The sequence below is a fragment of the Cervus canadensis genome, chromosome 4 (assembly GCF_019320065.1).
Source record: "Cervus canadensis isolate Bull #8, Minnesota chromosome 4, ASM1932006v1, whole genome shotgun sequence".
Lineage (NCBI taxonomy): Eukaryota > Metazoa > Chordata > Mammalia > Artiodactyla > Cervidae > Cervus > Cervus canadensis.
The window spans coordinates 84135234-84152807 of NC_057389.1; the positions used below are offsets into that span (position 1 = coordinate 84135234).

Sequence of the window (17574 nt, forward strand, 5' to 3'; positions counted from 1 at the left end):
GTTTGTCAGGCGGTTTACTGATTTAGTCTCCTTACTTGTCATTAGTCTGTTTAGATTTTCTGTTTCTTCATGGTTTAGTTTTGGTAGATTTGCATGTTTCTAGGAAGTTAACTAGTTTCTTCTGGCTTGTCCATTTTTTTGGCGTGTAATTGTTCTTAGTAATCTTTGTGATTCTTTGTATTTCTATGGTTTCAGTTGTAATGTCTCCTCTTTTCTAAATTCTCTCTTTTTTTTGGTAAGTTAAAAGAGTTTTCTGTTTTCAAAAGTAGCTCTTTGTTTTGCTAATCTTTTCTATTGCCTTTTAATTTTATTTTCCATTTATTTCCACTCTTATTTTCTTCCTTCTACTAACTTCGGGCTTTATTCTTTTTCTAACTACTTGAGGTGTGTGTGTGTGTGTTAGTCACTCAGTTGTGTCTGACTCTTGCAACCTCATGGACTATAGCCTGCCAGGCTCCTCTGTTCATGGAATTCTCCAGGCAGGAATACTGGAGTGGGCTGCCATTCTCTTCTCCAGGGGATCTTCCCCATCCAGGGATCGAACCCTTGTCTCCTAAATTGCAGGCAGATTCGTTACCATCTGAGCTCCCAGGGAAGTGGCCCAGCTGGTAAAGAATCCACCTGCAGTGCGGGAGACCTGGGTTCCATCCCTGGGTGGGGAACATCCCCTGGAGAAGGGAACGGCTACCCAGTCCAGGATTCTTGCCTGGAGAATTCCATGGACTGTATATTCCATGGGGTCTCAAAGAGTCGGACACGACTGAGCGACTTGAGGTATAAAGTTAGATTATTTATTTGAGTTCTTTTGTTGTTGTTAACGTAGTTGTTTCTATGAACTTTTTTCTTAGTACTGCTTTTGCTGCATCCCGGAAGATTGGTATGTAGTATATCCATTTTTGTCTCAATGTTTTTTGACTTCCCTTAGAAAGGTTTTTTTAAAATTTATTTTGTTTTTGACTTTGCTGGATTTTCATTGCTGTGCGTGGGCCTTTTCTGGTGGTGGTGAGCAGACTTCTCGTGGTGGCTTCTCTTGTGGAGCACAGGCTCTTGGTATGTGGGCCTCAGTAGTTGCGGTGCAGGGGTTTAGTCACCTTGCACCGTGTGGGATCTTCTGGGACCGGGATCCAGCCTGTGTCATCTGCATTGGCGGGCACCACCTGCTAAGTCTCTTGATTTCTCTCTTAATTTTTTCTGTGACCTGTTGGTTAGTCAGTAGTATGTGAAGTGAGTTTTCCACTTTTTTTTTCTTGTAATTGATTTCTCATTTCATATTTTCATGGTCAGATAAAAATGCCTGATATGACCTCAGTCTTTTTAATTTATTAATACTTGAACTGTGACTTAACATATGATCTATCCTGTAGATTGATCCATGTGTACTTGAGAAGAATAAGTATTCTATTACTATTGTATGAAGTATTCTGGAAAGTGTTCTGTAAATGTCTGTGAGTCTGTCAGATCTAAAGGGTCATTTAAGCCCAGTGTTTCCTGGTTGATTTTCTACCTAGATTATCTGTCTATATTTGAATGTGGGTTATTGAAGTCTCCTACTATTATTGTATTGCTCTTTCTCCCTTCAGGTCTGTTAATATTAGCTTTATATATGTTAGGTGCTTCCATATTTGGTGCATAAATATTTACAAGTATCCTCTTGTTGGATTGACTCCTTTTAATGACCTTCTTTGTCTCTTACTACAGTCTTACCTGTTTTGTTTGATATAAGCATAGCTATCCCTGCTTCCTTTTGGTTTTTATTTGAACAGAATACCTTTTTCTCTTCTCACTTTCAGTCTGTGTCCTTAAAGCTGAAGTGCTCTCTCTTGTCCTTAGTATATAGCTGAGTCTGTGGTTTCTATTTTATTCAGCTACCCTGTGTCTTTTGACAGGAATGTTTAGTTCATTTACATTTAAAGTGATTATAGGCATGAATTTAGCATTACCATTTTGTTGTTTTCTAGCTGTTTTATAACTCATTTCTTCTATTTCTCTTCCTTTGTGATTTGATTTTTTTTTTTTTAATAGTGCTATGCTATAGATTCATTCTCTCTCTCTTGTGTATATCCATTGTAGGGTTTTGTTTTTGGTTTGTGGTTATGATGAAGCTTATATAAGACATCTTACATTTATCACAGTCTGTTTTAAGCAGGTGACAACTTTAGATTGAATGCATCCTAAAGCTTAATATTTTTATTCTCCCCATTTTATGTTTTTGACGTCATAATTTATATTTTTTTTACCTTGCATAATGTTTTAAGAAATTATAGTTCTAGTTCTTTTTATTAATTTTGTCTTCTAATGTTTATACTAGATTTATAAGTATTTGTAAGTATAAATTATTGGTTTATCCACCATCATTAATTGTGCATTTACCTTTATCAGTGATAATTACACATTAATATGCTTTTCTCTTAGTAGCTATCATCCTTTTGTTTCAGCTTTAACTTTAGCTCCCTGTAACTTCTTTTTGTCTGTTCCAGTGATGATGAATTTCTGCAACTTTTGCTTGTCTGGAAAATTCATCTCTTCCACTTCTGAAGGACAGGCTTGCTGGTAGAATAGTCTTGGTTAACAGTTTTTTGCTTTTTTTTCTTTTAGCACCTAGAACATACCTTCCCACATTATTCTCCAACATTTCTATAAGGGATGGAGGATTACTTTATATGTAACAAGTTGCTTTTTTAAAAAATTTTTTTGGGGGAAGGTTCTTGCTCCTTGTGTGCGTATCTGTAGGTCTCTAAGGTTTGGCAGTTTAATTGTAATGTATCTCAGTGTGGGTCTTTTTTTATTCATTTATTTGCAACTCTGTGGGTTTCCTGCATCTGGATATCTGTCTCTTTCACCAAGGTTGCAGATTTTTCAGCCAGTATTTTTCTTCAAATAAGCTTTCTGCCTTTGACTTCTTCTTCTGGCACCATATAACATACGTATTGGTCTGCTGGATGTTGTCTCTTGTTCTGTCTTCACTTTTTTTTTTTCTTTATTTTTTTCTCCTTCTGTCAAATTCCACTGCCCTGTCTTTGAGTTTGCTGATCCCTTCTTTCACATGAGCTTGTCTTTTGTTGAACCTTTCTGTTGAATTTTTCAACTTAGTAATTGTGTTTTCAGCTTTGTGATTTCTGTTTGGTACTTACATTTTCTGTTGCTGTTAAAATTCTCACTCTTTTCCGGTATTGCCCTCCTGACGTCAGTCAGCATCTCTATGACTTTCATTTTGAACTCGTTATCAGGTAAATCACTTAACTCCATTTTATGAAGGTCTGTTTTTCGGTTTTATTTTGTTCTTTTGTTTGGGACCTGTTTCTTCATCTTCCTGGACACTCTGGTCTCTTCTGTGCGTTATATAAAGCAGCCGCCTCTTCCAGGTGTGATGTACTGGCCATGTGCAGGAATTGAATGTTGTCATCAGCCTGGTCCAAGTTCTTGGTTGGCTCTCAAACCTAGTGATTGTCCAAAGCCACATTCTTTGTTGTTGAGGGTGTGCCAAAACCCACCAGTGGTCAGAGGGGAGGATCTCAGTCAGCACCTTGCAGTCACCTGGATGCAGGCGGACTGGAAGTCAGACCCTCAGGCAGCATCTTCTGAACTACACAGGTAGACCCCTTTCACGGAAAAGCTGGGAGCTCGGCATCTCTGTCTGCTTCCTAGGCACTGAGCCGTTGCGGTGATAGCTAGGAAAGAATTAGTTGATCGCTTTCATGTTCCGGGACCCACGACCTGGAGCCCAGCTGGCCACCAAAGCCAGGCAATCAAAAAGTGTGTCCCCTGGGAGACACTGGGGGACCTGGAACAGGCAAGAGGAAAACTGTGGAGATGGTGCCCACTGACCTCGTTTCTGAGCAGCATCAGGCCGTCTGTGTGTGTGCTAAATTAGAAGCTTGATCCTCAGGTAGTAGCTTTTAAAATATGCAAATAGACCTCTCCCCGGGAAAGACTCGGGAGATAGGCATGTCTGACTACGCCCGTGCACTGAGCCCTGTGGAGTTCCAGGTTAAGAAATGTTTCTTTGTTTGCTGCAGTGAATAGGCTCTTCTTTTTGATGAAAACTGTGGAGTAAAACACATTCTTCAGTGGCTAGGTTGTTGTTTTTCATGAGAAAAACCATTCAACCTAATGGCTTTCCAAATAATTTAAAAACACACACACACACTTTAAAATAGTGTATAAGAGCTCAAGAGGTTAACAAATGTGAGTGTAAGGTGGGAACATGAGCCCTGGCCGAGAGATTCCAAGTGAGAGTTTGCCAGAGTTTCTTGGATTTGAAGGGAGTGTTAAAACATAGCATAGTGCTTTTCAAGGTATTATCAGATGAGTTCCTGTATTTAAAGTGCTTAGAAATATGCCTGGCATATAGTAATACTCTTAAGAATTGCCCATTGTTTTGAAATATTCAGCTGTAAATCTTCAGAGTCAGTATTTCTCAACCATTGAGCCATCAGTATCACTGTTAGCCTTGAACATTCCTGGACCTGCCGCAAACTTGGTGAATCTGAAATTCTGCAAGGAGAGGTCAGCAGCCTGTGTTCTAACAAACCCCCACAGGGATTCTGATGCACAGGAAAGCTTGCTTCCTATGAACAGCCGGTGTAAAAGCTGAAACAGTAATGACAGTGCAACTGCTCTTTGGGAGATGGCATTATTGTGACGCAAAAGAGAAAAACCCAATAAAACAGATAAGTCATTTTCTTGTGCGGAAATAGGAAATCCACTAGAATTTTCATCTTTTTTTTTTTTTTTTAAACATCTTCCCTATGTGGTAGGTCCTTGAGAAATATTCGGTCATACTACTGGATAAGACAAACAGTTTTTAGAGAACTGAGCTGACATTGTTTCTTGAAAATCCTTTTATTCAGCAGCCATTGTCCAATGTGTCAGACACAGCTGTGGTCAAAGAAGAACTCTTAGCATGGTAGGAAAGTCCAGCTGTGGGCAGATAAATTATAAGGCAGTATTTTTAAGTGTTAAAATCGAAATAATGAGCCTTGTGTTCTAAATGCTTAGACCAAGGAACTCGCAGCAGCCTCGTCTCAGAAGGTCACGTTTGAGCCCAGTCTTAGGCAGTGAATAGGCAGTGCCATGCAGAAGGGGTTTGGGAGAGGGCGTTTCACGTAGTTTGTTGATGTTACAGTCATAACTGTTGCTTTCATTTTTGTGTGAGACCCACTAGTAGAATCATTTTCCTTTACTGTAAAAAAATCAAACCTATTTTTGTATTACAGTTTCTGTGTAGCTTTCGTTGGTCATATTCTCCCCCTGTCGTATAAACTGGATGGATAATAGGCTGCAGTTGGAAAGCAGCTCGTGTACTTAGGGGGTCACGCACTGTCAGTGGCATCATAGGAAAAGTCACTGTTTGTTTTAGAAATGCTCAGTGCCTAGCGACACTGCCGATATTTCAAAAGATTAACTTAGCTTATTTCAGAGGCTCCCAAACTTTTGTTTTTGTTTCCCTTAACACTTCAGTAATTTTCTCATGGTGTTCTCAGGCCAAGAGAAATACCTCACAGATTTATTTATTAGGTTTGGTCTAAACAACGTAGTATTTATGTTCTAAAAACTGAGCTGTCATTTGAAAAAGTTACACACGTACATAGGAAGAAAATAAATGTTTTATTTCCTTCCCAAATAACCATGATTACTTACGTGTGCCTGTGCGGCTTTATACAGCTCTTCAAACTCTGGGATCAGAGTGACCACCACCAGCGTCTTCTCCGGTTCCGTACCTGCTTCTGTACGGTACTGGACTTCTTGCGCAGCAGCTGCTGAACAACTGTGCTTTGCAAATAGATGTCATTGTAAAGAGTGTGTGCTCTAAGATTGGAATTCTGAGTTATCTTGGGTTAGTTCACACAGCGTTGTACGTATATTAAGTATCATTGTGCTTCCCTCACATTGAAGATATCCCATGGGGTCCCTGGATGTTTGCCGACTGCTCGACACAGTCTGGGAATCATGGGTTACTTGATATATTCACAGGTGGGGGATTTGGTTATACTTCTCTCTCAGCTTTCTCTCTCCAGGTCATAAAGTTAAGTCAGTAGTATATCTTTGTCTTTTAGCCTTCCAAATACTTAGTCCACATTGGCGTAAGTGATTGCTCTCTTACAGCCTGAAAGTACGAGCCTTTTTCCCCTGCTCCAGATGGCGGGCTCTTGCGTTCCTCCTTCACGTTTCACGTGCCTTTCTTGAAGGACCTGAGGCTCTTCCACCCCATGCTTTTCCCTCAGGCCTCCTGTCGCCTCTGGAGCCTGGCGTACACTGCGCCTCAGTGGCGTGTGTTTGTGCACGAAGCTGTCAGGAGAAAAGTCTTAGAGGGACTTTTAAGTGATTAAGTAATCACTTCCCAGAAGCTATATTTGATCGATATGGGCTTCCCAGGTGGTGCTAATGGTAAAGAATCCACCTGCCAACAATGCAGGAGCTATGAGAGAAGCAGGTCCGATCCCTGAGTCGGGAAAATCCCCTGGAGGAGGGCATGGCAACCCACTCCAGTATTCTTGTCTGGAGAATCCATGGACAGAGGAGCCTGGCAGGCTACAGTTTGTGGGGTTGCAAAGAATTGGACACAACCAAGAAAGCGACTTACCACGCACACATGCACATAGAAATGTGAGGGAGGTGGAACATTTATATTACTCCAAAAATGTTTAACAAGTTAGGCCCAAAAAACCGTGTGACTGTGATGTTTATATATTCATAAGAGTATTCATTCAGGAAACGTGTGTTGGTGAGCTGCTCTGTGCTGTGTGTGGCCCCGGCCCTTGGCGGGCTGACGTTTTATGTGCCCGCTCCTGAGGAGCACGTGTGCCATCCAATGGACGTTTTAAATTTGGTGTGAGATGTAAATTTTACTTTGGTGAAGGTGAACACAAGGTTCAGTGGGTACGGAAAGGAGGAGGATGGGACCTCAGAGCAAGGGTACAGAGAAGAGGGGCCCGAGTTAGCCAAGGAGCAGCAGGCGGGATCCTTCAGGTCGAGGGCAGAGAAGTAATCATAGCATATTTAAGGAACTTCGAGTAGCAGATTGAAGCTTAGAATGCAAGAAAACATTAAAAGATGAGGCTGGAGAGAGAAACAGGATTTCATAGGCTTTGAGATTTTGAATTTAGCCTGGAAGTTTGGGGAAGCCATTGAGGGATTTTAAAGTGGTGAGTAACATCAGTTTTGTACTTTGGAAAGGCAGATCTAAATACAGGGCAAAGAGTATCAGGCAGGGAAGGAAGGCTGTGAAGCTCCTACCAAATTAGTTAGGAGGCAGCTACAGTGATGTAGGTGGAAGGCGGTGGGGGCTGAAGTAAGGCTGAGGCAATGCCGTGGGGATGGAGAGAGTAAGAGTAGGATAGAATCGAATCCACAGGATGTGCCGTGATGTGATACTGTGGAGGAGCGAGGGAGAGCCCTCAGCTCTGGCCTGAAGTACTGTTAGGAGCGTTGATCACCCAGGTGGGGCATGGAGAGGAGGACTAGGCTACAGAAGTAAGGTTACACGTTCACTTGTGGGCATGGGAGGAGGAGATGGCGGCCCACTCCAGTGTTCTTGCCTGGGGAATCCCACAGACACAGGAGCCTCGCGGGCTCCAGTCCATGGTGTCACAGAATTGGACACGACCTGGTGACTAACCTGCCATCACAGAGCGGGATTGCTTGGTCACTCAGACTGCAAAGAATCTGCCTGCTAATGCAGGAGACCCAGGTTCGATTCTTGGACAGATCTCCTGGAGGAGGGCATGGCAACCCACTGCAGTATTCTTGCCTGGAGAATCCCATGGACAGAGAAGCCTGGTGGGCTACAGTCCATTCGTCACAAAGAGTCAGACATGACTGAGTGACTAACAGGTTATACTTTGTGAACATAGGAAATTTGAGTATCCTGTCAACATTCACACAGATGTGTCCAGTAAGCAGTTGAATGTGTGTCTCATGCTCAAAGAAGAGAAAGTAGACTCACGAGTCATCAGCATAGAGTTAATAAGGTGAAGACATGGGAGAGGAGGGAAAACGGGACCCTAGGACATCCTGGAGAAGGCCACCATACACAAGGTACATAGGAGCAGAGGGATGGAGCGGGGAGTCAGAGGCGAGTGGGAAACCAGAGAGGAGAGACCTTTTGGAAACAATCTCAGCATGATCCTTTGTCTGAATTTCATATTCCAGATTTTTACTTTTGCACTGGCCTAGTAATTTTTATTTTCAAAGAAGGAACATGTGATGGGAGTGCATGAATGATGCATGTAGATAGCAGGGTTTTAAACTAGATGGGTGCTGCAGCTCGCCATATGTTGATGTGGTAGCTCTGCAGTATGTTTTTTTAAAAACTTCAAATATATCTCCTAAATATATATATATCTCTTAGAGTCAGGGGAAGAAGACAGGAAGTGCATAGTGAATTTTAGAATTATAAGACCTCAGAAAGAATGCAGATAAGATTATGTTCTAATGAAAATCAGATACGAAAGTAAACGTTTATTATTCGTATTTGTGACATACCATTTTTGCTAGTACTCAGTGCATAAGTTTGTATGTAAAGTTGTAGACTAGGAGGAAACAAAATGAATTAGCATATCTTTTTAAAAACTAGCAAGGGAAAGAAGAGCACCTCCCCCCCACCCATGTGTGTGATATCCAGCCTCAGTTGTTACTGATGGGGGAATCTTGTTTCACCTATGAACCCCCACCCCCTCTGGATAAATAAAAGCAAATTCTGGATATGACACTTCATTGAACAAGTGTTTAGTGTGTAAGATTTAGTCTCTAAGATTTAAATAACGTTGTTGTTGGTGGTGGGTTAGTCACTAAGTCGTGTCTGACTCTTGTGACCCCATGGACTGTAGCCCGCCAGGCCGCTCTGTCCGTGGGATTCTCCAGGAGAGAGAATACTGGAGTGGGTTGCCATTCCTTTCTCCAGGGGATCTTTCCAACCTAGAGATCAAACCCAGGTCTCCTGCATTGAAAGCAGATTCTTTTATCAACTGAGCCATGAGCGAAGCCCTCAAAAGTTTTAATGAAGCATAGTTAACACACATTAAATGGGAAGAGACATTTTCCCTGATCCTTCAGGGTAATATAACTACTCACTTTTTTTAACCTTCGGCCCTTGGCCTTATGCAGAATAACAGTTAATATTTTAAGGGTGGCAGGAATTATTCAGAAGGTTGACAGTTTTAGTAAAGTTCCCCATAAGGAATAAAGAAGAACAAAGTATGTTTCCAGGAAAAACTGTGACTCTGCCACTGACAGCAGCTAACAGGTACTGAGTGAAGGGCACCGTTTCCTGTTTTGCTTCGCAGAGGCCTGACTCTGGAATTCCCCTGTTCGCCCACGATTTAATTCTTGTCTCTACCCCGTGCTCTCGGTACGGCACACCAGAAAAGTGGGCTGTTCTTCACGTGTCTGACTTGTGCCTGAAAAATATTTCAGTTTTGTGTCTTAAAACACTTAGTTATGCTCAGAATCTAGGTTTCTGACTCAGAAAGCAGTAACAGAAGTCTGAACACTACCTCAGCCCGGGTCTGGATCCCATCCTTCCTACCTCCTCTGGAGGACTTAGAATATTGATAACCCTTCATTTTTCTTTACCTTCTATTTCTTTTCTGATCTGTCACGTCAGAAATTAAGCATAAGCAAGTCTTTCTCATCGTGAAGGAAAAAAATCCAGTCTGTGCTGGTTTCCTCTTCTCCCTTGAGCTGAGCTGTGTCCTCCCCGTTCAGAGGCCAGACCCTGTCCCGTCCCCTGTGCCGAGTTCTCACTTCCCCATCTCCTGGAAGCCCGCCACTCCCCTGATGTCTGGTGCTCCCATCACGGCGGGCGCAGGATCACCAACGTGCTGAGTAGGTGCTGAGTCCAGGGGACATGCTTCTCTTCACCTGACCTCCCACCGGCTTTGCAGCATGTCACCTAATCCCCCTCTTAACACTTGGAGAACCCACATCTGACTTTCCTCCTGACTCCTAGACTGTGTTCCTTTTTGGCTTCCTTTAATGGCTTATTTTCCTCATCCAGCCTTATAAAGAGTGTTTTTCTCTGCACTTTTCTTCCTAGGAAGTCTCATTAACTCAGACCGCTTCATTCTGGTGATTCTAGTTTCTCATCTCTAGTTTAGCCCTTTTCAGAATCCTGTATCTGTGTATTCAGTTCACTTGAATGTGAGGCATGCTGAGTATCATTTGAGAGGCCTCACTTGAATCTCTCATAGATATCTCAGATTCGGTGTGTCTTTTTTTTCCCCCATTTATTTGTTTGGCTGCCGGGTCTTAGTTGTGGCACGCGGGATTGACCGTCTTCATTGCACTGTGCGCGATTTTTAATTGTGTCATGGGGACTCTTAGCTGTGGCTTGTGGAATCTAGTTCCCCGACCAGGGATGGAGCCCAGGCCCCCTGCATTGGGAGTGTGGAGTCTTAGCCACTGGACCACTGGGGAAGTCTCAAATTTAGTGTGCTTAAACACAATCTTTCATCTTCTTCCAGTATGATTCTTCCAGCAAGACTCTTCCCCCAGTATTATCTAATCCAGTAAGTCATATACCCTGTATTCAGATCTGAAATCTGTACATCTTTCATAACTTTTACCTTTCACTAGTTCTTAAATCCAGTCAACAACCAAATGGTTTTGATTTTAGCTTCAATCTGCACTTTCCATTTCTGCTATTGTTAGTTGAAATTAAGTAAACTCCTTTAACCAACATCATTATAATAACTTTCCTTTTGGTGCCCTCCACCCTGCCTTCCATTGTAGCTATCATGGTAGCCTTTTGGAACCCTTTTGATCATGTCATTCCCCTGCTTAACAAGCTGTGCTCCTTCTAGCCTTAAAGAAGGGAGGATTGAAACTTCTGCTTTTTTACCCTAAAATCAAGGTTAGACTAGATGTCATGAAGTAAAGTCTAAAGAAAAAGTGTGATGCCCAGCTCCATAAAGTTCAAGTTGAAAAGTAGTCATTATTTTCAGATTATAAATTAGTCACCCAACATAATTGCTATGATACAAGCATGTTGATGTCTTCCTGTCCTTTGAGTCAGTACAGCTGTCTCCTCTTGAGCATCCTCTCTCATTCAGCATGCTCGTTGTGTTACCGTTTTTGAGTGCATATTACTACACCTACTTCAGAAGCATATCGATCTACAAGCACATCCGTTCATTAATCTTTCAGGAAACATTTCTGGGTGAGAGAGCTGGTGGTCTCAGTGCACCATGGTGACTCCTTTCTCCCTGCATCTTCCTGCAATAATTCAACTGTTGGAATAACTCACGTAATGTAGATTCATGGGCCTGGTGTAGCCACCTGCTAAGCCCCAGACACACCCTTCTGAAGGAGATGATGTGGATTCAGAACTATTAGAAGTCTCGTGTATTCATGGGGCAAGAACGATATGGAAGTGTTACTGGATCTTACTCTCTGAAATGGGCCAGTCCATTGCTTGCTTTAGGGGGCCCTCTAGCTGAGCCGGGCGGCACCCTCTGAACTTGGGAGCTGTGGCCCCTTCAGGCTGGTCTGCACAAAGCCCGCAGTCCTTATAGATGCCGTGAGTCCAGGGAATATAACTGCTGACCGTTGTCTTCATCTGTAGACATCTCCCCTTTTCTGCTTATGTCTGGAGGGTGCCAAGAACCTGGCAGCCTCCTCCTTTATCTGTCAGTCAAGGGGCATCCTGGGGAAGAAACCCCAGCTGTTTGTCCCGATCAGATGTCAAGAAAATTCGTGTCCTGTTCTGGTGCAGATGCATTTGGATGTGCTTGGAGAAACATAGCTTTCTAATAAGACAAGTTTAATGGAAATGTAGCAGTATATTATTGAGAAAAAAATAGGCACAAAACTAGTTATTTGCATTGTCTCTTCCCTTCCTTAATCCTAGAAAAGAGAAGGTAGCACTGCTTCTCAAGGATCATGTAGGCGCTTGTGCTGTAACATCTCAGATGAGAATAGTATGAAGGGAACTTTGTTCAATTTGGTGAACAGAGATAGACAGACTCAGTCTAGGGGGAACATGGGAAACAGGGTGGAAGAGACTGCGTTGGTGGCACTTGGCTGCCCACATTGAAGGATGGCTGTAGGCGACACATCTGTGGTCAGGGGCAGGGAGTCTGTGAGGTTCCTTAAGTAGCACTGTGTAAAGATAGCAGAAAGTTGGTATGTTTTGCTAAGAAATAGAAGACTGAAGAACATAGACAAAGGATCTAGACTCTTATTTGGCTTGCTGACAAGCCTTTTAACCTGAAGTCTTTGTATAGCCCTAGGGGACAGGGCCCCAGGGATGGATTGAATCTTAACCCTTTAAAAAGGGGCTTGAAGTAATTAAATTTGGGGAAGTAAAGGAATGAATATTTTACTTCTAGCTGTTACAGTTGTTCAGTCGTGTCTGACTCTTGGCAATCCTGGGGACTGCAGCATATCAGGCTTCCCTGTTACTATCTCCTTTGATCAGACTAATGTCCATTGAGTTGATGATGTCATCCAACCATCTCACCCTCTGTCACATCCTTCTCCTCTTGCCCTCCATCTTTCTAGCATCACGTTCTTTTCTAGTGAGTTGGCTCTGAGGTTGTTAGAGACTTTTAACACCTCTTGTTGCAGATGATAATTTATTCAGTCAGGTATTTTTGAGAGAAAAAGAGAAATCATGTAATAGAAAGTCTCAGATTAGAAAATAACTGCAAACAGAGAGCTTCCCCACAAAATTATAATGGAAAAAATAATAATGTATCTACCACTGAAAAAAATTTCCAATCTAGGGCTAAGGTCACTAAACCAGAACTTACAAGCCACCCTTTTTTTGCTTAACAGTTAAATCGAACACTGCTATTCTCACCTGCTCTCTGCTTGTCTGTAGCTCCTTACCTACTGTGATAATAGAGTGGGCTCAAAGCTTTGGCAGACTGTGTGGCCTGCAGGCTTAAAATATTTACTGTTTGGCCTACAAGAACGCAATGTGGATTCCTATAGAGGATGAAGTGAGTTTTTTTTATACAGTGAAACTATACAAAGGAAACAAATAATGGATGAAACTAGGAAAATTACACACACACTCTCTCCCTCCTCCTCACCCCCACGCTTCTCAGACACACAAGCACGTTTGGATGTCCACATAACAGAAGCTCTAGAAATAGCAAACAAAGAACATAAGGAGAAATATCAAAGAAATAATACAAGAAACTTTTTGTACACTGTAGCAAAATTTGTGTTCAGCTAGAGAGGGATCCCCATAGCCATACAGAATACTGGAAGAGAAAACCAATGAACCTGGAGATGGTCCAGAGTCACTATTGAACTCTGAGACTTCTTTTGGGGTTCTGTGGCAATAAAAGGTAGAGGACAGTAAAATAATATCTATTTTAGCTCTAAAATTAATGTATGAACACGCCACTTTTGTGGTTTTATAGACAATCACAGTCTAGCCCTGAAGAGCTGTCACTTGGGTAAGTTTTTAGGATTTATCATATGCAAAGAAACATTTCAGGGGCCGGAGACATAAAATACCATGTTCAAAGGCAACCTGACCTAGTTCCACAAGTTTGTAACCTGCGTTAGTTTTGATGCGGGTGGCGTTTTCAGGAGAAGTATTCTGTTGAAAGGGAAGAAGATGGGGCTACACAGAGTTGGCATTAGGACACTAAGCCAGCTGTGCCCGTGGCCTCTTTCAGTCGATCACAGAATCTAAGGAGTGATGGAAAACTTGGGTCTGATTTAAAATAACCTTCATCTCTTGAAAAATCTTGGATGGTTCAGTTGAACACAGCAGCAGAGTAAGGAAGTGTCCCTAGTGCTGTGGAGGGCGTATTGGTGGAGCAAGGGCCGCTGCAACCTGTAGCTGAGAAGCTGCTGGGGTGTGGGTGTCAGAAATGAGGGGGAGGCGGTAAGCACAGCTCGGGTGACTGTTTGTAACTTTCAGCCAGAAGAGACCAGAAATCAGTGACTGGACTGGAACCAAACCTCCCCTGTACCACTAGTTGACAGATTGACTCCAGCAGGAAAGGGCAGTTGGCTGTCATCTAAGTAATAACCATCAAATAGCATCAGTGTTTAATGATGAGACGTAGAATGTTCTGTTTGAACTCAGAATTCAGTACTTACGCCATACTGTCTTCTTTATTATGAACAATGGTTACAGATGATACTTTTACATATTTCTTTTTTAAGAATAAGACTTAAACGGTTATTATACAAATATATGGATGGCCAAAGTTCGATCAAATAATCTATTTTAAATTCTAAATATTATTTTACTTTACCAATTTTTTTTGTTTTTCTTGCATATATTTCTCTGAGGGAGTTCATCGTAGGAGATGGTTGTGGTGATACCAAGATTTAGGTATTTTCTTGTCCTGGGCAAAAGCATTTTTCATAGAAGAGTCATTTGTGTATAATGTATAAATCTACCAGAATAAGTTTTTTGTTAACAAGACCATTTTCTGAACATTATTCCTTATATTTTAGAAAAGGCGCCGGCGGATTGACCGAAGTATGATTGGAGAGCCCACAAACTTCGTGCACACGGCTCACGTGGGGTCAGGTGACCTGTTCAGTGGGATGAACTCTGTAAGTACAAGGGTGGAACAAGGGGGTGGGGCCTGGGGGCGTGTCATGTGTGCGTCCGGCAAGTGCGTAGGTTCTTAATGACTGCCCTGTGCCCACTGAGTCACAGACATTTAATACACATACTTTTGTGAGCATGGAAGAGAAGGAAATGAAAGTGAAAAAATCTTTAGTTTGTCAAGCCATGTGTTTTTCTGTTTGTACTAAACTCTTTGTAGGTACATTTCTTCTGAAAAACCGCTTTAAAATTTTTAAAGGATTTGAGTTCAGAAAGGAAATTACTATCTCATGGATTCTCATGCCACCATTCCCCCCGTCCCACCCACCCACCCCCACCCAGCAACTTTGAGGGCAGCTTTTTAGTAATATTTAATCTCCTTTTTGTTCTCTTAAGTTCAGTTAGTTGCCTTTGCAAATGTATTTGTCCCATTTACCTTATAAAATATGAGCCTTTATCTGATGTTAGAATGCTTACAATTTATTTATTACTGTAACATAAGTTCTCATGCACCTAGCAGAGGATTAAAAGTTGTACATATTTGCTCTTTTTTATAGAGGTTTCAGTGAACTTCAGAAGAGACTTTAGATATATGTACTCAGTTGAACTCTTACTCCCTAATTTGCATCTAAGAGAAATAGAGAGTGGTGTAATAGAAACCAGTAGAGGGGGTTTTTATATGGGCTGTGTCTCATCCTTGCCCTGAAGCAAATGACCGTGTATCCAGAGCCGCTTTCCCCCCAGATCTCAAGTACGCACGTGTGTCTGAATGTTCCCTCAAGTGTTTAGAACCAGAGAGTCAGTAAGGCTTTCATAAACACAGACATGCTGCATTGTGTGCTCACTTACTGGACAGTGTTCACAAAAAACTTAACAGGAGGACAGACTTGTGAAATAGGTAGATGGGTATCCTGGATACAGCAAACAAGTTTGTCACTGCAGTTACTGGGTAAGCTAAGGGATGACATTTGTAGCTTCCTGGAAAGGAAACAGCTTGTTTGTTTTAAGTCTGTAGGAAAAGTACACTGAGCTGCTTTTGTGGAAATGTAAGAGGCATCGGGTTGCTGTTAAAATACAATTCAGTAGCTTTGTTTCCTGGATCAGTGTGGAATGATGAGAACAAATGGACTGTTAACTGTTGTTAATATTAAGGTCATTGTGACAAAGATAAATAGAATGAATGGCTTCAAATTTATTATAGCTGATGAATTTTAATTTCTTTCTCATAACACATCGTCTTCCCTACTTGTGTTCATAAAAATTTAACTATGTAGGCAAAAAAGAGCTTCCCTTGTAGCTCAGTCGGTAAAGAATCCACCTGCAACACAGGAGACCCAAGTTCGATCCCTGAGTCAGGAATATTCCCCTGGAGAAGGAAATGGTAACCCACTGCAGTATTCTTGCCTGGCAAATGTAATGGACAGAGGAGCCTAGTGGGCTACAATCCATGGGGTCGCGAGAGTCAGAAGAGCCCAAGAAGAGGAAATCTGTCCTGTCACTGTTTCTGTGTTTTCCCCTTCTATTTACCATGAAATGATGGGACTGGATGCCATGATCTTACTTTTTTTTATATTGAGTCTTTTTTTTTTTTTAAATATTGAGTCTTAAGCCAGCTTTTTCACTCTTCTCCTTCACGCTCATCAAGAGGCTCTTTAGTTCCTCTTCACTTTCTGCCATTAGAGTGGTATCATCCACTTCCCTGAGGTTGTTGATATTTTTCCTGGTAATCTTGATTCCAGCTGGTAACTCATCCAGCCCGTTTCATGTGAGTGATGAGGGTTACTTACTGGAAATCCAGATTCTTTTGCTTCAAACTAAATAATTGACTTTTGGAAGAAAAACAGATTTGTCTTTCTTAGAATCTGCATGGCATTATGAATATACCATGTAAAAATATAAACGTGTTGTTGTAAATAGGCCTAGGATGCCTATAAAGTCTAGGATAACATGTTGTGTTAGGTAGGAAATTACTTGGCACCACGGTAAAATCCAAGTTTGTGCCACAAAACCTGGTGTTGCAGAAAGGAGCGGGAAGTGAACTGATGGGCTGTGGGCCACAGCCTCCTCAGGCGGAGCAGGCTTGCTTAAACAGACCTGTGGATTTTAGTTTCTTTTTTAAGATACTCTTACCTAAACTAGTTGTTTAGTCATGTGAATATAGATATTGCAGTAACTCATGTGGTATCACTGGAGTTAGTTCCACATAAGTGAATTTTTCAGTAAATGAGTGAAAACTTAACCATTTAAGATCCAATCACATGTTCTCGCCTTAAACATATTGGATGCAAATAAGCTACGCATTTTATGTTTTATTATTTTCAATTAGAATGTATTTAAACCTGCCTCACTCCGAATCTGTTAGGCCATGACCTTCTATTCCTCCTGCTCCTAGCAATCTAGTGTGATTCTCATTCTGTTTCCAAAATGCTTCTGATTGATACAAACCAAGATAGGATATACTAAGAGCACTTTAGAGTTTGCAGATAACCTTGTGCCTTTGTTTTGGTAAAGTAAGAAAATGCCCCATTGGGACTTCCCTGGTGGTCCAGTGGTTAAGACTCCACTCTTCCAGTGCCAGGGGTCATGGGATGCATCTCTGCTTGGGGAATTACGATTCCACATGCCATACAGCTCGGCCAGAATAAAAAAGATACTCTAGCATTTTCATCTCACTAGAAAGTAGCCCTGTAATATGGTTAGGAGAGAGTATCATCTTTAATCATTTTACAAGTAGGAAACCTGATATTCACAGAAGATAAAGAGTTCATCCAGAGTTACAGTATTAATGAATAAATTAGGATTACAGTTGAAGTCATTGGATTCTATTTTTGGAGTATAGTTGATTTACAATATTGTGTTTGTTTCAGGTGTAGAACGAGGTGATTCAGTTATCCACATATTCTTTTTACATTGTTTTCTCATATAGATTATCATGGAATATTGAGTAGACTTCCCTGTGCTATACAGTAGGGCCTTGCTGGTTATGTGTCTTACATATACTAGTGTATGTGATGTATCCCTTCCTCCTGTGTTCCCCTTTTGGGAACCAT

The 17574-nt window shown here is 41.7% G+C and overlaps 1 protein-coding gene across 6 annotated transcripts in view; it reads left to right on the plus strand.

Moving 5' to 3' along the window:
- Positions 1-17574, plus strand: part of CDC42SE2 (CDC42 small effector 2) — a 108278-nt gene that overhangs the window by 82491 nt on the left and 8213 nt on the right. For all 6 annotated transcript variants that reach the window (XM_043465981.1, XM_043465980.1, XM_043465983.1 and 3 more), the window contains one exon: positions 14428-14529. In XM_043465981.1, coding sequence (XP_043321916.1) covers positions 14428-14529 — 102 coding nt within the window. The remainder of the gene's footprint in view (positions 1-14427; positions 14530-17574) is intronic.